The sequence below is a fragment of the Denticeps clupeoides genome, chromosome 20 (assembly GCF_900700375.1).
Source record: "Denticeps clupeoides chromosome 20, fDenClu1.1, whole genome shotgun sequence".
Classification (NCBI taxonomy): Eukaryota; Metazoa; Chordata; class Actinopteri; order Clupeiformes; family Denticipitidae; genus Denticeps; species Denticeps clupeoides.
The window spans coordinates 7,645,000-7,665,239 of record NC_041726.1 but is presented as its reverse complement, the minus strand read 5'-3'; the positions used below and the strand labels follow the sequence as shown (position 1 = coordinate 7,665,239).

General features: G+C 45.9%; 2 protein-coding genes across 5 annotated transcripts in view; one reads left to right on the top strand and one right to left on the bottom strand.

Annotated features, from left to right (window-relative positions):
- The window catches only part of atxn1a (ataxin 1a), a 68,566-nt gene extending 55,307 nt beyond the window's left edge, over positions 1 to 13,259 (top strand). For all 4 annotated transcript variants that reach the window (XM_028963553.1, XM_028963555.1, XM_028963554.1 and 1 more), the window contains 2 exons: positions 1,854 to 3,994; positions 5,187 to 13,259. In XM_028963553.1, the coding sequence (XP_028819386.1) occupies positions 2,246 to 3,994; positions 5,187 to 5,750 (2,313 nt within the window). In that variant the 5' untranslated portion in view covers positions 1,854 to 2,245 and the 3' untranslated portion in view covers positions 5,751 to 13,259. The remainder of the gene's footprint in view (positions 1 to 1,853; positions 3,995 to 5,186) is intronic.
- gmpr (guanosine monophosphate reductase) lies at positions 13,185 to 19,514 on the bottom strand. The gene is made up of 9 exons (XM_028963559.1): positions 19,194 to 19,514; positions 16,443 to 16,562; positions 16,104 to 16,187; positions 15,788 to 15,961; positions 15,578 to 15,659; positions 15,346 to 15,452; positions 15,135 to 15,177; positions 14,467 to 14,626; positions 13,185 to 14,206 (listed from the first exon to the last, which is right to left on the bottom strand). The coding sequence occupies exons 1-9, from the start codon at positions 19,278 to 19,280 to the stop codon at positions 14,026 to 14,028; spliced, it is 1,038 nt and encodes a 345-aa protein (XP_028819392.1). The 5' UTR covers positions 19,281 to 19,514; the 3' UTR covers positions 13,185 to 14,025.
- Between the last annotated feature and the right edge of the window lie 726 nt (positions 19,515 to 20,240).

Sequence of the window (20,240 nt, the reverse complement as noted above, 5' to 3'; positions counted from 1 at the left end):
TTAAACAGGGTGCACAGGTAGTGCAAGAGTAACATTTAACATGTAGACAACAATGAGACAACTAGTGAAACGAATAATATACGTACAAAGTAAAATAGTGCAAATATTGCTGTGCAAAATGGAAAAGGGGCATTAATAGATAATATTACTCAATATAACAGAGGTCGTGTGAGTATTTGAGTCCAGAGTGGAAAGTCTCTGAGTGTTCAGGTGACTGATGGCCTGTGGGATGATGTTGTTGCAGAGTCTGGCAGTGAGGGCCCGAATGCTTCGGTACCTTTTTCCAGATGGCAGGGGGGTGAAGAGTGCATGTGAGGGGTGTGTAGAGTCCTTCACAATGCTGGTGGCTTTCCTGATACAGCATAAGTTGTAAATGTCCGTTATGGAGGGAAGAAAGACTCTTCTCAGTTGTCCTCACTATCCGCTGTTGTCATGGACGAACGGGACAGAGAAGAGATGTTGTGTTGGTGGCAGAGGCAGGCGATTCTTTGCCAGTTTACTCTACGAAAGTGAATCAGCTGTTGCTGCACACCCAGCTTGCATTACCAGGTTTAAGCAGGAAATGGAGGAGAACTGCATTCTCCGGGGTGCGTGAACGATTTCACGCGACAGCTGTAGGGTCTTACGGTCTGATACGGAGAAGTTTCCAAACCAGACGGTGATGCAGCCGGTCAGAATGCTCTCAGTAGTCCCTCTACAGAAGGTGGTGAGGATGGGCTTTCCTCAGACTCCGCAGGAAGTTAAGCTGAGCTTTGGGGTTTCTTGACTCTTTAGCTGGTGTTGAGAGTCCGGCAGAGGTTCTCCTCTAGACGAACTTTGTGTCCTTGACTCCACACAAGATCCATCAACGTTCCGATCCATCAGGGTGATGAGTTTTTAGACAAACGGATTGTAGACATCTTTTACACAGCGCTGAAAAACAGAAAAGCACACAAAAAAAGCACCATTGTGGAATCAGAGAGGCCGTTGCGAGCTACTGTCGCAAGATTCCATCTTCCTAAATCATATTTATTGTAATATTCTATATTTTTTCGTATATAAAGAACAGGTTATATTTTACACAGATGTAAGCTCGTCAGGTGAGACGCAGTTAAGCTTTTTTGCATTTGTACCGACACACAGATATCAATTAACAAAATGGGTGAGGGTTAAGTGCGCTCATATCGTGTTCGACAGGCTGTAAGGAATCAGTCTCGCCGGAGAGGTGAAGCAGCTGAGTGCTCTTCGGTCCTCGCTGCTCTGTGGCTCTTTTATGGCCCTGCGACACATCTTCAATCATCAGAGGCTGTTCAGAATTCTGGGGCGTCCTTCTCTTGTAGCGTGCAGACGGCCAGCCCCAATCAGCAGAGCTCAGAACAGTTCTCAGTGAACGTTGAAATAAGACGCCTTTCAATATTTCAAATGTGCTCCTCTTTTTGTCTGCTATGGAAACAGAGAATAAGCTGTGAAAATGTACATATGTCCTTCATTTTAAGTACATATGTCCTTCTGTACGTATGTTTGCGACAAGCGAGTGACAAAGTTTGCATGTGTAATTGTCAGCTTTCAGTACAGAGTTGCCAGTATATTATTAATGAGTCTCACACTGAGTGTAGCTTCTCTCCCAGTTGGGGGAGCCACACACACACACACAGACACACTTACTCTGACACAGAGCTGCCATTTAAAAATATCCTTGCTGTAGCACTTATGCTGCTCCCTGTGGGTGTGTGGGTGTGTGTGCATGCACAGAAGTCAATGTACGGACAGGCCCGGCCCATGTGCGTTCATGTGTTTTGCAGAGAAGGTTGAGACGTGTTGTTCGAATTATGCCGCAGTCTCAGTGAATGTGTGTGTGCTTGTATGTTCCACAGGTTCCTGCTGCAGTCCAGGAGGCTTGCACTCGGAGGGAAATGATTCCGCATGAACTGCACGAATCGCGCTCCCACAGCAGGCCCCACATCCATAGCTTTCGACTGACATCCGTGTCGCCCCGGCATTGAGCACAGGAGAGAACAGCTACCAACCCCCTCCCCCTCCCCACCCCTGGCCTCCAACCCCTACCCTACCCACCCCTTCCGCCCTCCTCCAGCCCCCACACACGCTCAGCACGCTAGCAGGTGGCCACACTCTGTCAGAGGGATAAACAGAGGGTGAACAGCGGAGACAGAAACATCTAGAAACCTAAAGGGATTGTGCAAGTCATTTCGAATGAGACAGGGAAAGACGTTCAAAAACAAAAGCAAACACAACAGCAGCTAAGGCCATGAAGTCAAACCAGGAGCGAAGCAATGAGTGCCTTCCCCCGAAGAAGCGCGAGATACCAGCCAGCACCCTTCCTTCAGAAGAGAGGCCCTTGGTGGTAGCACCTGCCAGTGAGAGCCAACGCAATGAGAACTTGGCTTGGCTTGCCAGTGTGGCCAGTGGGCATGATACACGGGAGCAGCGGCCCAGCATAGATGCAGACGGGCCACTGTACAAACCCACCAATCCCGAGTACTCTTTACCCTCCTCCTCCTCATCCAGGGCATCCCTGGCAGTGACCACCCTACCTGCCCTCTACACATCACCCCTATCCCAACCAGGAGCAATCCAGTACACCCCAATCCAGCATAGCCTGCACTTTATCACTAACCCCTATACATCACCCTACCCTGGCTACATCCCCTCTCCACTGCCCCCTCCACCTTCGGGCACCACCTCCACATCAACCTCCTCCGCCCATCGCTCTCACATGGAGGCCTACGCTAACTCCCCAGCCTCAAAATTGGACCAGCACCATCACGCACCTCAACTAGCAGCACGCTCATCTGGCCTGACAGTGTCTGAAAGCATTCACCATTCAGCCCAGTATGTTCAGATCACCGGTTCAGCAGTGAACATCACTCCACGGACTGTGTCCTCACCACATGGGCACCAGCCCTTGCACCTTCATCCCTCACCAGTGCTGGTCCAATACGCAGACATGGTCCCCACACCCAAAAAGGAGGACGGGCGACCGAGGGACTTGGTGAATGGCGAGCTGGAAAAGGGCAGGAGATTTGGCTCAGACTCCAGCACAGGCAAGCTGAGTGGGGCAAAATCAGCCTCAACCCAGCAGCACCAAGTCAACCAGCAACAGACCTCACACCCTTTTGAAGGTCAGGTGCTGCATACTGAATATACACATGACTCTGGGCTTCATTCCTCATTACTTCTGGTGCCCAACAACCTTGGCTCGGGTGCTACTGCCACTGAGCCAGGTCATAGTTTGGACAAGCTCGTCCCTGCTGCACCCAGTACGGACAAGGGAGGGATTTGTGTGGGGAAGCCCATGTCCCGCACACCTTCAACATCATCGTCCTCTTTAGCCACCCTTTCCCAGCCTTTTCTCCCTCCTCCATCAGTAGTGGACAGCATGAAGGCCCCTCAAACTGTCATCCAGACTCCCAACAACACCAATGAGGCACTCCCAATCAGCCTGGCCTCTGCCAACTTCTACCCTGCCCAGCAGTCCATCATTGGCTACATAGCAGCAGGAGGAGGACAGCAGCAGCCTCTTGGTTATCACCCGGCAGCATTGCCCCAACACCTGGTAATCCCTGGAACCCAACCGGTCATCATACCAGTCACTGGTACCAGTGTCACAGGCGCAGAGGTCACACATGCTCCGGTCACCGCGACCTCCACATCACCCTTCGTAACTCCCTTCGCCCACCCGGGCACAGTGGTGGAGGCTCAGCTGCACCTGCCTTTGATCCCGGCACCCACGGGCCTTTTGGCGACGCCTCATGCTCCTCCTCCCCAGCCTCCCGCGGCCCCATCGCTGCCACCATACTTCGCCAAGGGTTCCATCATCCAGCTGGCCAATGGGGAGCTCAAGCGTGTAGAGGAGCTGAAGACCGAGGACTTCATTCAGAGCGCGGAGATCAGCAGCGACCTGAAGATTGACTCGAGCACAGTAGAGCGTATTGAAGATAGCCACACATCCAACTTTGCCATCATACAGTTCGCTGTTGGAGAGCATCGGGCACAGGTATGGGCCTCGTTTATGAATTATGGACCCTTTGACATGGTACTGGTTCACTTTCTGGTTTCCATTGGGGAAAAGTTCAGAGAAGTTCAGCTGTCCTCCTTACTCTGATTTCATCCATTACGCTGAAATTTGCTAGCTTTATGCAGTTAACCATGTTACGTGACGCTGCGTGCATTGCAAAAACATGTAGTCTTAGGTGAAATGCGTTTCATTTTTTTGTTTTCTTGGGACTCCTTTTGGATGTCTGGAAGCCACGTGTCTCCAAGTAAAAGTGTAAATACACAGAAAGTATATCGTGAAAAATGCCCAAAGCTGATCACTGTGATGAAGCTTAATTTTAGCACAATATTGTATAATCGTCCAGCGCTAGGAAATCATCATTATCACTACATTATCATTACGCCTGACTATGACGGTTAGTGTAGCTTCTTAGTTATTACAAGAGACCTCTCAGCCGTTTTTCTGTTCTTCATTCTCATAAGAGGCTGTATATGATGTATCACTTGCCAGAAATTTTGCTACTTTTAGTATCCTCCATTGTTCCCTTGTGCATGTCATGTTGATGGGACAGCAGTTTCGAGCAGATCACAAATGCCCCACTGTGGGGAATAAAGCAAGTACAATTTAGAACCGTCAGTGGTGGGATGATTTGAACGCACTCTGTGAATTTCTTAAAGCTGTAGATGTCCCTTTAAAAGCCTATACCTGCAGATAGAGTTGTCAAGTTTGGCCATATGGTACTCATTGAGCCTGCATGTTGTGCGTTGGAGGTGTGAAGAATTTCTCAGTCCAACCTGTGCTGTGCTAAAGCAGGAAATCTCAGCTGGAGAACACAGTGTTTGGTTCTGCCCAAAAACAAGTTGTGGAATAGAACCACATCTTCGGCCAATGGTCATATTAGCTTCTTGCCACCCACTCAGCCCTGGTCACTGAGTGATGGTATCCATGGCAGTTTGTGTGGGTTACACAGGCAGAGCTGAGTCATCCCTTGATTTGTCTCTTTAAAAAAAAAGAGGTTGGGTGAAAACTGACTTCATTTGTCCACCTACGCAAATCATTGTGCAGCTCAGGCTTGAGTCTGTGTTCCTTTGCAGTGGAGATGAAACATCAATACATGATCCGGAGTAGTTTTCCAATAAAGTCTGGCCTGCATTCTCATGTTTTCCACCTCTACTTTTACTCCTTCCCTTAGGTCAGTGTGGAGGTGTTGGTGGAGTATCCCTTCTTTGTGTTTGGCCAGGGCTGGTCATCTTGCTGTCCAGATCGGACCACCCAGCTGCTGGAGTTGCCCTGCACCAAACTGTCTGTGGGTGATGTCTGCATCTCCCTTACCCTTAAGAACCTGAAGAATGGTTCCCTGAAAAAGAGCCAGGGTCAGGCCCAGGAAAGTCAGAGTCCCACTGCTCCAGTTCTACCGCTCAAGCCACCCAAGGTGACATCTGCTGGGACTCGTGGAGGACGGAACGTGGGCACGGAGAATGGACTGGGTCAGCAAGGGCCTAAAGGTGGCCAGGCCAACCCTGAGAATGGAGAACTGAAGCTTGAGGAGAGGGAACCTTTCAAGGCCCAACCACCAACCGACTCTGAGTCCAGCTGTAGCCGCCCCTCAGGTGGCCGCAAGAGGAGATGGTCTGCACCTGAGGGCCGCAAGGTGGAGAAAGCAGATGAGGAGCCACCATTGACCCTGCCCAAACCTTCATTCATCCCTCAGGAGGTTAAGATTAGCATCGAAGGCAGGTCAAATATTGGCAAGTAATGAGGCCATAGGACAGTTTAAATGGTTATGAAATCTTAAAAATCTGCCCTCAAAAAAATTTGCCCTTTTTTTTTCTTTCTTATTCTTTCTTTTTTTTCTATCCGGATTACTGTACTGTAGAAAAAACAAATTTACCCAGTATTTACATGTTATCATATTACTTTAAGTCAGTGTAGTAATAACATTGTTGTACTTGCATACAATATTGCAATTGGTCCAATTTTCTGGAAGGTTCCATAAATGTTGGTAAAGCTATGTTCTGAAAATGTGTGAAGGACGCCTCAACACTGCTTGATTTCTCATTGGCTGCGGAAAATGTGTTGTTGTTAGGTTGTTTCGTAAGGTCTCCTGTCTCTGCAAAGTAGGCGGAGCCTTGCAGAGCTGCAGATGGCAAGGCGGAAGCACTCCTCCACTGGTGGAGGGGTTGAGATGATGTCAGCCATCCTGGAGTAATTTTTCAATATTTGTTAAAAAAGGTGCAATATGTAGGAATGTCTAGATGCTGTGACACAAACTGCATTAACCAATGGGAAAATTACATGTAGAATTCCAATTGTATATGTAATTTGTGGGAATTAAAAGGAAAAATCCTACATACTGTCTCTCTTAAGACATTTTTATGTCATCACATTAATCCCGCAATTTGACCCAAAGTTTATTTGACTTCTCATAATGACAACTTTGTCAATGATGTCATCAAGCAGTGATGGGTGTTCATTAGGAAAGAGGGAAATCATAATAATAATAATGGATTCTGCATTATATATTCAGTTCTCAAACATTTTTTTTTCCGTTTGTAGTTTTGTTTCATAGTTTTGACTTCTCCCTCTCACCTTTGAGTCTTTATGTCTTATATGATGGCTAGATTTTTTTTTTGTGATGTATGTGTAAAACCGTCAGGGGTCACCTCATATACATTTTTGATGGGTAATGTATGTATGTGTACCTGAAATTTGCATAAAACCAAGTTGGGTGTGAGTTCGGTAATAGGAGACGGGGATGATTACATGCAATCATCGTTATTTGGTGCAACCTTTTTTCCTATTTTAGTTTTTATTTCTTTTAATGAGAGTTGTGAGGGCGTCAGGGCAGGTGGTCATCGTGGAGCACTTAACATACCTGTCACACCTGACATCAGATAACAGTCAATGAAAATAAGGATTATGATCATTATTATTGTTATGATTCACTGGCTGACCTCTCAGCATCAATGCAGTACTGTACAGTGGGGCAGGGTTTTCAGGCATGCCATGTGGCCGTTCTGTTAAAGACCAGAGTGTGACAGGCGTGGATGGAATGTGAAAATGAAGAGAGGGTACCACTGGACGAAGGGCAGAGGGAACGAGAGTGAGCGGCGAAATTATTCCACTGGAGGACCGTCTTTGAGGAAGAGCTTTTTACTTTTGGCCTTGAGCTGGAGTCTGGTGTGTGTTTGAGGCACTGACACAACTGCCATTTTTATTTTCAAATAAGTGATAAACATTAGGAAAGTGTGAGTGGCGTAGCAGAGTAGGGGTTAGAGGAAAGACAAGAGAATTGCAGAAACCATGGCAATAGAGATGCTTTGTTTTTTTTCCAAGGTTGTTTCAGTGGTGTCGTACACACATTTGTGAAGTGTGCGTGTATGTATGAACACACGTACACACGCAAACACACATACATACTCACATACAGTACATTCAATATGTGCTTTAATGTATTTTATATGTTTGTATACTCAGCGGACAGTCTGTAGCCTGTCTGTGTGCAACACACTCAAGTTTTTTGACCAGATTTTCACTGTAGGTGCAAAGTACGTGAGAAACGGACGTGTTGATTTCAGTGCTCTGCGGTGTGTGCACGTGTGTATGTCTATGGGTGAGCTGTATGTATGTTAGTGTATGTAAGTGTGCATAATATCAGAGCGAGAGAGAGAGTGTGTTATAGCTATAGTTATATGTCCAGTGTTTCTGTTTAAAACTTCTTCTTAAGAAAATCTTGCAATTTGCACATCCGGAGAGTTAGTAACATAAGTTTTTGTTTAGTTGTTTTTTTTTTTTTTTTTTGTTCTTTTTGGTTTGTTTGTTTTCAGCCCGAATGCACACGGTGTGCTGAAAACCCTTTTTTTCCTGAAGTGTAGCAGTTACTTAACAAGTCTGCCTGGCTCCTGGTCCCAAAAACCCCGGCCCCAGTGCTCCTCCCCTAAGGTCAGGGACAAGAAGAGGTGTAGCAGGGGGGCGGGCGGGGCCAGAGTAAAGGCCCGTAGCCGGCACATTGTTAAGCTCCTCTGATTGGCCGCGTGGTTCAAGTGGGATTCTAGTCTGGCTGGTTGATGCCATGGTGGGAGGGCGGGTACAGATGGTAGTCATGGTGAAGATTTAAATGGATGTATGGGTGTATGTACGGATGGATGGATATAGCATGGATGGGTAATGGTGGTGGTGGGTGAGTGTGTGCACCCTGAATACAATTTGAAAATGCTTTATTTTTTATAATAAAAACAGGGTTTCTCAGATCAAAACCACTGCTGTGCATTTTTTTTCCTTTTCCTTTAATTTGTTTTTTTTTACATTGCATCGCTTTGTCCATCTTGAAGTGTGTGGGTCTGCGTGCATGTATGTGCATCTCCCTACATGTCAATGTATGTTTCATAACTGAAATGTGGGCTCACCCAATGGGAAAAAAAAAAAAAAAAAAAGAAAATGACTGAATACATACGTGTCAGAATGATCCCATCATGTTTTTGTACTTTCTGTACATATGAATCTCTCATTCATTGGCATCATGTGATTGGGGGGAACCTATGTCACTCCATTTTCGGTAAAGGCGAGCTCTCACAGTCTACCTCGCCTACAATACAGGTACACATGAGCATTCCGAATAGGTGTTCAGAGCAATAACATCAACTAAAGATTAAACCAAAAACAAAAAAAAAGCTTTCCTGTCAGCTTTTCCTGCTTTTTCCAACTTTGTCCAGACCTAAACCCCAGGCCCCTTTATTAGAGTCCAGTTTCCTCTAGTTTCCGTTTGCAGTTGCACAGCCGGCTCGTAGTGACTTCAGGGAGATGTTGAACATATATGCAGTGACCGTGTGTGTGTGCGTGTGTGTCATAGACCCTGCTTCATCGCTGATCCCCCCGCCACACCCTCCACTAATGACCTCGCGACCTCTGTTCAGGTACCCTAGGATAACCAGTACGCCTCTCACGGCCGTTCGGCCCAGCATTCTGTTTACCCTCTGCAACCGCTAGCTACCTTCTATAGCTCGGCCTGTAAGCGCAACTGCACATTTTTCGCTCCGCTCAGCCCTACCTCTCGCCTCTTCTGTCTCACTTTCTAGCCTCTCCCTTTCTGGTCCGACAAAAAGTTGTAACAGTATTTCAGTATGAGGGCGGGCAAGACATCTTGCACTAGGGACGTGCTTAGCTATCGGCTAGCTTCCGCCACGAAAACGCTGTGGAGACATTTGCTTTTTTATTATTTTTTTTTGAGACAGCGTGATTGTACTGTTTCGCCAGATCTGCAGAACAGCTGAAGTGAATTCTCTGAAGCATAATATGCAAAAGGCTCCTCTGCAAGGCCACGGTGGGTTAGCGTGATCGCTAACACGCTAACCAGAGCTTGCATTTACCACATCCTCGTATTGTAAAATCCAACAAGTTTCCTGACTGCAAGACAATCTCTATTCCTCGCTTTCCTCCGCAGACAAAAAGCAAGTCGAGACGTTATCAACAGGAAAATTAGCCTGCGTGTGAGGAGGCTAAAATTATCTCTAGTAATAACGCCTGCAATCCCCAGGTAACCGTTTTCTAAAGGCAGTGGTTCCCCTTTCTGAATTTCATTTCATCGTCTCTGCAATACCTTCATGTTTCTGACCTCTTCTGTCATCATTGTGCCAATTGTATGTAGCACTGTCCAAACCATGGTCCTGGAGGTTCTACCTGCCACGAGGTGTACCATTTCTGAAAATGGGACGTGGTTTAGGAAAAGGCCTGGACCTCCAGGACATCAACTTGGCCAGTCTGGTCCAAACCTTGTCACGTACACTTGTAATGAGGACAAACATTGTCTGTGTCTGTTACTGCTGTTCTTTTTTGTCCTATATGTAATGTGTGCTCCACCATGTTAACAATGAAGAAAAGTCCCATACTGGGTGGTCCGCCACGTAGATCCGACCTTTTCAAGTCGAGAAGGCTGGAGGAATGTCTGTACCGGCAGAGCATGCCAGACTGCCGGATAAAAGGCAGAATTGCCATTCTTTGCGTTTTTCCGAGGCTAGGTAGAGGAAGGTGGCTAATTAGGTAGTTTTCTTTGCAGTGGCGGCCCGTCAGCAGTACGTGGAGTAGCTTGGGGAGTTTCCTGTCTGATTCGATAGTGCCGTTTGGTTTCTCACCAATGGCCCTGTTCCAGCAGGGATTCCATTTTCTTTTTTAGGAGTTTCTTCTCCTGACTCACTGAACATTTGTTCCCCCCATATCCCTCCTGTGAACGTGTCATCGTTTTCGTAGGCCGATGTTCTGTAGTGAGAGAAACACATGATCTCCATCCTTTGCTCATTCAGTTTAAGGTAAAACAAAAATCTTTCCTAAGGCTTTCTCAGGGATGAGGTGTCTGTATGTGTGTTGTCAGTAATTAATGCAGGAGGGTCTGAGTGTGTGTGTGTGTGTGTGTGTGTGTGTGTGTGTGTAAGGCTGTCAGCAAAATGATTGTGTATTTAAACGTGTGTATATATTATGAATTCATGTTTTCATCAGCCCTGGTCCCTACCGACTTGACACTTAGTGAGGCCTTCCCACTCCATCTGTCCATATGTCTGTCTGTCTGTGTTGATGTTCCCTTCCTTCACCTCTGACCTCGCTATGGCCCTGATCCTCACACTTCAAGCGATACTGAGAAAGTCTGGTAAAGGAGACGTAACCTCATCAAGTGGGGACCACTTTTGTAACAATAAATACGCAAATAGACTACAAAATGCACATGCTAGTCATTTCTAGAATAGACTTGACGATACTGTTTCAGCACTTTCTAACCCGAGGAGGGCTCGGCTGGAGCTTCTCTACAGGCCAAGTCCTTTTGAGGCAAATCACGCATACAGCAGATGTAGATGGATGGAGAGGTGCGGAGAAAGAAATGGAAATGCAGTCGTTTTTCCTCTGTCCTTGTGTGCAATTTTTCGGGTGTCTGAAGCTCCACTTGTTCTTTGGTCCGGCGAGTGGAGAAGCGTGTGTGTCTGTGTGTGTGCATGTGGGAGTTAATAAAGAAAAGCAGAGCGATGGAGGGAGAGGAAAGTGCATGTGTTTGGACCTTTCTATTTGATTTTTTTGTTTTTATTAGTAGCAGTGTGTACTGGTCCGGGGGACATGAAAACCCGAATCAGCTGGCATCTGGTGTAGGCTCCTGCACAAAAACGAATGTGGTTGCAAACTTCAATATTACTTATTTCAGTTTTTAATTACAATCATGTCAGGTTTTTTTTTGCTCCCTGTTGTTTATTTTTTTGTTGCTGTTCAAGTGAAATTTGTTTAAATGAATCAGGACTCCTTTTGTTCAGCTTGACTGTTTGACGTCTTGTCAATGTCCAAACCGCTGGATCTTAACCTCAGGCAGTGAATAATTCAGCAGCCCGTGCAATGGTTTTATTTGACTCGTGTTGCTGGGCTGTTTTAAAATGGGTATTATTATTATTATTATTATATGTTAATATGACAATTATTATTAAATAGGCTGTATCTATGCTGGAGATTATATGCCATGTATGCTTTGTCAGGGCTGTAGGTGTCATGTTTGAGTGACATGTTCAGTAATGGTGGCCTGTTAAACCGAAGGAAGTTCGCTGGCAGCTAGGGGCCGGTTCCAACTCTCTACTGCACCCTAGTGGCTGAACTGTGCTAAAACCTGTCCACAGAAAGACTTTAAAGGACTTGGAAGAGGGGGTTAAAGAAGGACTTTTTTTTTTTTTTTCCTGCTGGTCGATGTGGATTTGTCCAGATGTCCAGCCCTCTACACTCAAAAGCAAGAGCTGGTCAACAGGGACACGTCAATCCGAAGCAACTCGTGTATAGATGCTGTTCTCACAAACCTGATGTCACCCTCGTATATAGCAATCAAAAAGAAAACGTTGTTGGGGGGGTTTCTCCTCAGTCAGTGTATGTATTCATTCATCAGTCTTTCAAATTTGTACGGCTACACTTTTTGAGGAAAAAAAAGAAAACAAAACTATATCTTGACATATCTTTAAAATTTAACGCAACCTGTAACTTTACGTATGTTTCCAACGAATGCTTAACAAGACATCTTTGTCATGCGTCATGGAAAGCCACCTCTCCACCTCCCAAAGTCAAGGCTCAAGAAGAGGAAAAGAGATTAATGTTGAATGTCTCGCGTGGCGACGGAAGAGGGTGCCGGCCAACCAGAGAGTGTATATTTTCCACGTAACGTTATTATGAATATTTTTATATTTATTGAAATTTTTGTGGGTGGCTCAGACAGGCCATTGCCAGCAGTTGCACAGCCAAGTGCTAAGATCCACGCTGGAGCGCCCCCTTGTGAATATCCAGTGAAACGGCAGCAGGTACCGCTTTGCAGATGACAACTTTCATCTGTGGGGTCGGACCTGATGATTTAGGTTCTGTTGTTTTCTTCCCCCCCTTTTTTTTCATATGGCGTTGCAGACGATGAAATAAGAGATTGTATCTGTATGACACATGAAGCCATGGTCTAAAACTGCAGCAGGGTTGAATGCAATGAGCGCAGGTCCAGAGGTGTTTGTCGTAATGAGATTAAGTCTTCCGTTGGAAGGCGAAATGAGATCAAGTTTCTCTTGCCATTGTGCAGACGTGGCCATGAACATAGACGCCCTAGACTAGACACTAGCTCTGGGTGCTGCATAATGAAATGCTTGTTAATTGGTGACTATGTTTGATTCGACATCCCAAGTGGTTTAATCCATCAGAAAAATACAAATTTATCCCTGTGCAGATGTTCTATATTCATGGTAAAGACAGAGGTCTCTGGCCAGTAGCAAGAAGTAGTGAAGCGAGAGGAAATTCAGTTTTGCACCTTACTTAGTAAGAAGAAACCCTATAGAATGCATATGGCTTAGGTAGGGACTTATATTGTGGAAAGATAAACATTTTTTTTTTTATCTTTTGTTTCCATATGCGTGCATACTCTGTAATTAATTTCTGTAAAATATTGTACTTGCACTAGCTTTTTTTCTAAAAAAGAAAACTAATATAAAAAAAAAAAAAAAACGGAAGAATTGAAATTCTATTTTCTAATTGTGGTGTGTCTATTTGTAGGATACACCCCATGTCGTTTTTTCTTGGATTTTATGGTCCCTTTCTTTGATGGTGCTTGCCGGTTTTTTCTAGTTAGAATTTATTTCATTATTATGAATAACGAAAAAAACAATATTTGATTGATTGTTTAAAAAAAAGGAAAAATAATAATAAATTGTCTGTATACCAGTACAAGTTTATTGTTTCAGTATACACATACTAATAAAATTACAGTGCCAATTGCAAGACACGGGCTTGTGATTGTAGTTTTTAATCAGTGTTTGCATGTGGGTAAACATAACAAAAGAAATTATATTTTTTCTAAATCATAGTCGCCTTGATTATACACACACACACACACACACACACATTAATGCTCAACATTCGACAGATATGCTCATTAGCCGGGGTGTGGGTGTCTGCAGAGCTGCCAGGCTCGAGGACCATTATGTATTGGTTGCCGGCTCATTTGTTCGAATCAGTGTCACGTAATCGGCGCTAATCAGGAGCCGCACTGACGACTGCGCTAGAGCCCTCGGCGGCCCTCTTCCGCCCTCTCAGCTTCTGTCTGTCGGAGCGAGCGAGAAGCACACAGGGAGCAGCGTAGTGCTTTTTTTGTTTTTTTTCTTTTTTATTCCTCCGTGTTGCATGGTGGTGTACATTTAAAAAATCCTCATCCGTGGACATGCAGAGGACAACAGAAGGTGCAGAAGAGTACAGTAGGCACAGGTTTACCGGGCGTCGCCACCCCGCCCCTTCCACCCCGAAACACCTGCCATGCATGCAGTCGGCCTGGACTCGCGGTTGCATAGTATTTTAAAAAGGACAACAGAATTCTCATCGGTTCTGCAGCGCGAATGTCCTGAGAGGTTCTTCACTCGGAAGGGAGATGCTGTGTGATGAGCGGAGGCGAATGTCCTGTGTAAACTTTGTTAGCGGGCCGCTGCCCCGACCCCCCCCCGTGGAGACATGGAGAGATGAGGGGGGGGGTTCCAGACCGCTGGGGTTCCCTGAGGCTAGGTGAACATGTGGCTGGACTGCTGGGTGACCCTGATGAAGGTGGTCCTCCGGCTCAGCTCCTTCAGCTTGGCCGCTCCCACGTAGGTGCAGGTGGAACGCAGGCCGCCCAGGATGTCCCGGATGGTGTCCTCCACGTCGCCCTTATATGGCACCTGCACCGTCCGGCCCTCTGAAGCTCTGGTTGGGACGGAAGGCGCAGAAACTTTATTTCTCTCTTCTCAATTCAACCCAGCACCCCTGCATCCTTGAACTAAAATGAAAATAAGATGCTAATTAATAGAATTTGCATTTTGCAATGCTTGAAGCAAGCCTTCGCAGCCCACCCACAGTCCGCTGGGAAAAGTGGCAAGTTGTCCCTGAGCATGGCCTAAAGTTTTATTAGAGGACATATATTCAATAACTGAGCTGTGGATAGGGGCGGGGCCGGCGGCGCTCACCTGTACTCGGCCACTCCTCCCACGTACTTCTTCATGGCCGTGTCTGAGCTCATGCCGTAGAACAGCTTGAACTTCTTGCCGTCCTTCTCGATGACGTCGCCCGCGCACTGGTCATGGCCTGCTAGCATTCCCCCGAGCATGACGAAATCCGCGCCCGCCCCTGCACACACACACACACACACACACACACACATAGGCAGTCAACAAACTTAATGCCATCCACAGCATCTACAACAGTGGTGGCCGAGCCGTTGAGGAAACTGACTCATTGTGGGTTCAAATTCCAAACCGCCAAGGTGCCACTCAGGTCCCCTTGAGCTAAGCACTGTCCCCACACATTGCTCCCCGGGCACCTTTCATGGCTGACCACTGCTCACCAAGGGTGATAGTTAAATGCAATTACACATTTCGTTGTATGTGTCACCATGCTTTCACTTTTTGGTTCATTTGGAGTCATTTTAACTTACATATTTTATTAAAACAACACAAATAAAAGTATATACAGTCAATAACCACAGTATGAAATTCAGTCTTTAAATATAATGCCTTTCCTATCAAAAGCATTAAAAGCTCTCTTCGTATCTTTAGGAAAACCACTCAAATGTTTACTGTCATTTTGCATCGTTCGAGTGGAAAAAAAAAAAAAAAACAGGGCCCAAAAATTTTACCAAAGGCTTTGGCCACATCGCCCGGGCAGCTGCAGCCTCCGTCCTGTTGGGGGACAGAGTGGAGGAGACTCAGGGTCAAGATGTGTCAAATGCTGCCCCCTTCAGGCAGCAAGCAGTAATACTGATTACTCCCAAATCCACCTACTTTTCATGCATTTAATGAATCAGTGTGTGGTGGATTTCGGTGTAAAAGAGAGATGACGAGTCTCACAGAGATGATGTGTCCTTTCAGGCCGTGCGCGGAGTCTGCACACTCGATAACGGCACTCAGCTGCGGGTACCCGACTCCGGTCTTGATTCGGGTGGTGCACACAGAGCCTGCGGATATCAGATTTACATTTACATTTTACTTTTACAGCATTTATCAGACGCCCTTATCCAGAGCGACTTACAATCAGTAGTGACAGGGCATCGTGAGACGGAACAGATGTTGGCACTCTCACCTGGCCCAATGCCCACTTTGATGATGTCAGCACCAGACAGGATGAGCTCCTCCACCATCTCCCCTGTCACCACGTTACCGGCCTGTTTCAGCCCATCAGGGGGACAGAGGCATTATGGGATTTTTGAGAAGAAAAGGCTAATTACAGATGGCCTGGGTCCCCATAAACAGTGTAAAATCCCCCCAGCCGAGTGAAGAACATGCCTCTCACCATGATGGTGTGATTGGGGTATTTGTCTCTGACGGTCTTGACAAACTCCACAAAGTGCTCCGAGTAGCCATTCGCCACATCCAGGCAGATGTACTTAATCTGTGGAATGGCCTCCAGGATGTTGCTGAGTCGCTCCAAATCGGCCTTCGCACTCCCTGAGCAGGCGGCCACATGCTGTAGGGGAGATGAAGAGCCAAGAAATGCATGCTGGGAACCGTTCATTACAGGCGCACATGTCACTGTGTTTGGCTATTCTGCAGAATAGCCAACAAGACAGAAGCTTGATCAATCTGCCATCCAGTCACTGTCATTTCACCTCTAAGCATTCTGGATTACTGGCAGCAAACGTCTTCCACTCATCCAAGGAATAGTGTTTCTGAATGGCGGTGAAGACTGTGTGCTGCAAGAGAGGAAAAGGCACATGTGGAAGGCGCTGAACCTTCACTCGCACAGGTGACGGTTTTTAAGACAAAAAGCCACAGGAGGCCGAAAGGTTTCATCAAGACCAGGGAACATTATGAACTTTATCATGCTCCAAAATATGATAAAATCAATTTAATTAAAGTGGCTTGGATAAAACAGTTTAACGTTCAGTATATACTTTACCTGACCTCAGACAAAAATCAATATAGAAGTTCATAAAGAGGAAACTCACTTTGCTGAGGACCTTTGCCATCTCAAAGGTTCCCGTTGTGTCCATGTTGGCTGCGATGATTGGGATGCCATTGTAGGTCTGTTTGGAGTTGCGGAATGTGAAGGTCCTCTTAAGGTCCACCTGTGGAGCAAAAGCAGTGTGGCGTTAGCAATGTTTGAGATGTACAATCCTTACAAAGAAACGGTGGTAGTAGCCTAGTGGGTATGGCACTCGCCTACGAACCAGAAGGCCACAAAGTCACAGGTTCAAATGCCACTTACTACCATTATGTCCCTGAGCAAGACTCCAGGGTGACTGTCCCTGAAGTACCGATTATAAGTCCCTCTGCATGTCTTTCTAAATGCTAGAAATGCAAATGAAAGAGATGCCAGATCTTATCAATGTATTATTTTCTGTATATAATAGGATGCCAGATAATGGGATGGCAGTAGATGGCAATAGAGATCTCAGTCAAAGTACACAACACAACTATTTATTCATTAACCCCCCAAAAATTTGTTAGACTAAGCAAACTTGGCAACATGGCACATATTTCCTTAGAGTGTCAATTGAGATTAAAATTTATATCCAGACCATCACACACACACAGGCCCATTCAGGTGCCAAACTCATATTCTTCTGTCACTGAGGGAGCAGTGAGAAGTGTAATTTTAGACAGGACTCCCTTCATATCTGCCGTCCCTCTCATTAGTTACTTCCATGAATGCAGATACGATCTTAACCTTCACCTTGAACGTTGAAAGTGTAACCTGTGCATGAACGTGTGTAATCTGCACTGTAATTCTTAATTCACTGGTGTTGCAACGAGTTAGGAAGAGAAAAGGCGCCGTTCACAAGCCTTTTTGTCCAATTCATGAACACCTGGTGGTTCTTTGAAACCAGAACCCGGTCATGAAACTTTTATCACAGCGATGGTGGCGCCCGCATGCGGCTTGTGAGGCTGAGAGAGAAGCAGGGAGATTAAAGGAGGCCGAATGCTAAATCATTTACACCAGAAAAAGGGAAACCTCAGCGTGGCTCCTGGGTGCAGTGCTGCTGGTAATGGCATGTATCAATTCTATTTGGTACTTTACAGAATGCTGAAATACTGCTCTGTTATGGACTGGGCAAGTTCTATTCAAAATATGAATATTTTCATTATTATTCTTCTGATTATTATTATTATATATTACTCTTAGAATTTCTCAGTATTTGGTTTCTTTTGCTCAGCTAACAATGCAATAAAATACTCATATTAATCTATATTGTCATCTACTGAAGATAGCTTGCTAACTAGCAAGCGGCTGTAATTCCGGTATGCACCTCAAGGGGCGATAGTGAGAGATTGTGTGTCACGTCTGACCTGAGTCAGTATCAAAACACATCAGTAACCTGGGGCTGTCAGAGATAAAGTGTGTTAATTGCTGTGATTCGTTTGAAATATTTATAGTAATATAAAAAATTTACATCGTTAACATCGTTGATGGATCAGGGTGAGCATCACGACAACTTGCAAAAGATAAAACCAACTTTCATAAATGGATAGCTTTAGGTAGATAGTCTGGCTTTGCCCTTGCTCTGCGTTTGAAAAGTATAAAGTTTTTAACCTTCTTCTGCAGGCACATGTGTTAATGCATTAAATAGGGTTTGCATTGCCCTTGGCCACTGTCCTCAATATTGCAGAGGTAATGCAGAACTGGAACATTCCACCCTACAGCTGCTGGGACAGGAATGCCAGAGTGCCTTCACTGGGCGAGGGGAAGGTGACGATATGCAGTCTGGCACCTGTCCCCATGGTGAGACCTGAGGTTAGCCAGCTGAGGTGGGCCTTCAGGTTTCATCCCTCGTTGCCCTCAAGGAAGTGGTCCCCCTTCTACGCCCCGCCCCCTGTGGCCGTGGCAACACCTGGGCATCGATGTGATGTCACCCTGTAGCGCAATGCAGGCAGAGGAGGTTCCCTGTCTGGTTCCACCACCAAGCTACCCTGTTAGCCACATGAGCTAATGCATCGGGTAAAGTGTGCTTTAAAAAAAGACATTCCTCATCCGAAGGGCTGTGGGGTATCGAACCAATCATTTGATTTATTCATTATTCATTTTTATCAATTGTCTGAACTGGGTAGCTTGTTTGCCTCCATTGGCAATGACAGCAGCACTGATGGCACCACGTGAGGTCACATGACGGTGACAACATGTCCCTCAACACAGTATGAACAGTCGTCACTTTTTTGGATAGGTGAAATTGAAAATGTAGAATATTTATTGACATGGCATACAGGACATAATAATATATTAGAATCTCTGATTTAGAGGTTGGTGACCAATGCTAATTTAAGAGTGCTGTGATGGGCTATTTTTAAAGACGGTTTCGGAGAACTGTCTGCACTCATGTTGCCCTGCCACACGCATGAGACCCCAAAACAAACCCCGACCCCTCCATTCGTGGGGGACACTGGACAGCATCCCACAAAGATCAGGCGCGCCAACCTGCTTAAGGGACAGATGCAAACGCTGGTTCTGAGGTTATATATATTTTAACATGACCTCTGACAAGGACACATCTTTCTTGTTACTGTACACACACACAGAAAATCAATACAGTTTGCACTGCAGCATTTTGCCCCTCCCTCCTATTAAAATGCAGCTCTGTGATGTGTAGCAGGAACATCTGCTCCAGGGCTAAATGGTTTCAGGTTCATTTTTGCTTTTTTAATAAATGATTAAGCCCCGTCCTTGCCGTGACACCCGGTGAGGACAAAGAATCCTGACCCACCTCTGACCTGCTCTTCAGGCTGCTCCTCTTTGGTCGAAACAGGACATCTTTAAAGTCCAGCTTAAGGTCGGCGTCCACTCGGGGCATGGTCAAGCGATGGAGGGCCAAGGAGACGATTCCAGTCCGGGCCGGTGTAGTCGATGCAGCAAGACCCCGGCCACCAAACCTGAACCTCCTGACGCACAGCGTATTTATAGCGTGAGGGGGGCCGTCCAGCCACAGGCCCCCATGGCTTTATTTGGTGAGGCCTGTATTCTCCAGTCCCCTCTCCTTCCCTCGTCTCTCTCTCCTTCCCCCTCCTCTCCCTCGCACTGGAGAGTGGCAGCAGCAGCGGAGGCTGCGACAGTATTTCCTGTCTGGCCAGCTGACACACTTAAACACACACACACACACACACACACACACTGCATGAGCTCTGCAGTGGGACACAGCACACCTGCTGTCAGAAAGGGGCATTGCGGACTCATGTGCATCCAGACCCAGAGAGAGGGACATGAGCTAGAGTTTCAGGTGATATATCTGGAGCTGATATGATTACTAAAAGCACAATAATCAAATGCTAGTGACAGACAGAAAAAATAAAGTCAACAGTGTGGCAAATTGTGCACGGCCACATAGTCATAGTCACATTTAATAGATTAATTGGTTCAACCTCTAAAATATTTAGTTGTTTCAACGCACCGTTCACTTCATCTCTGAATTTGGACAGAGTTCTGTTGTTGTCGCAACTTATCATAAATCGCTTCTCTTTTTAAGGTCAACTTTAAGACTAACCTAAGGGGATGACAAGATGAACCGGACCCAGGGGACCAATCACGGCTTGTGGGTTTATTTCTAATACCTGCTTTAAAAGCCAATGCGGTGCATTTTCCCACATCCATTAAAACAATTTTTAACAGTTTATGCATCCAGCATGAAGGTTTTCAACTTTCATAAAGGAGTACTCCTCAAGACTTGGTCAAAGTTTGACCAGCAGATGGCGATGCTGTACTGTAAAAAGGAGTGGGGGGAGTGGAGATAAAAAGTGGTAAAAACAACATATAAGCC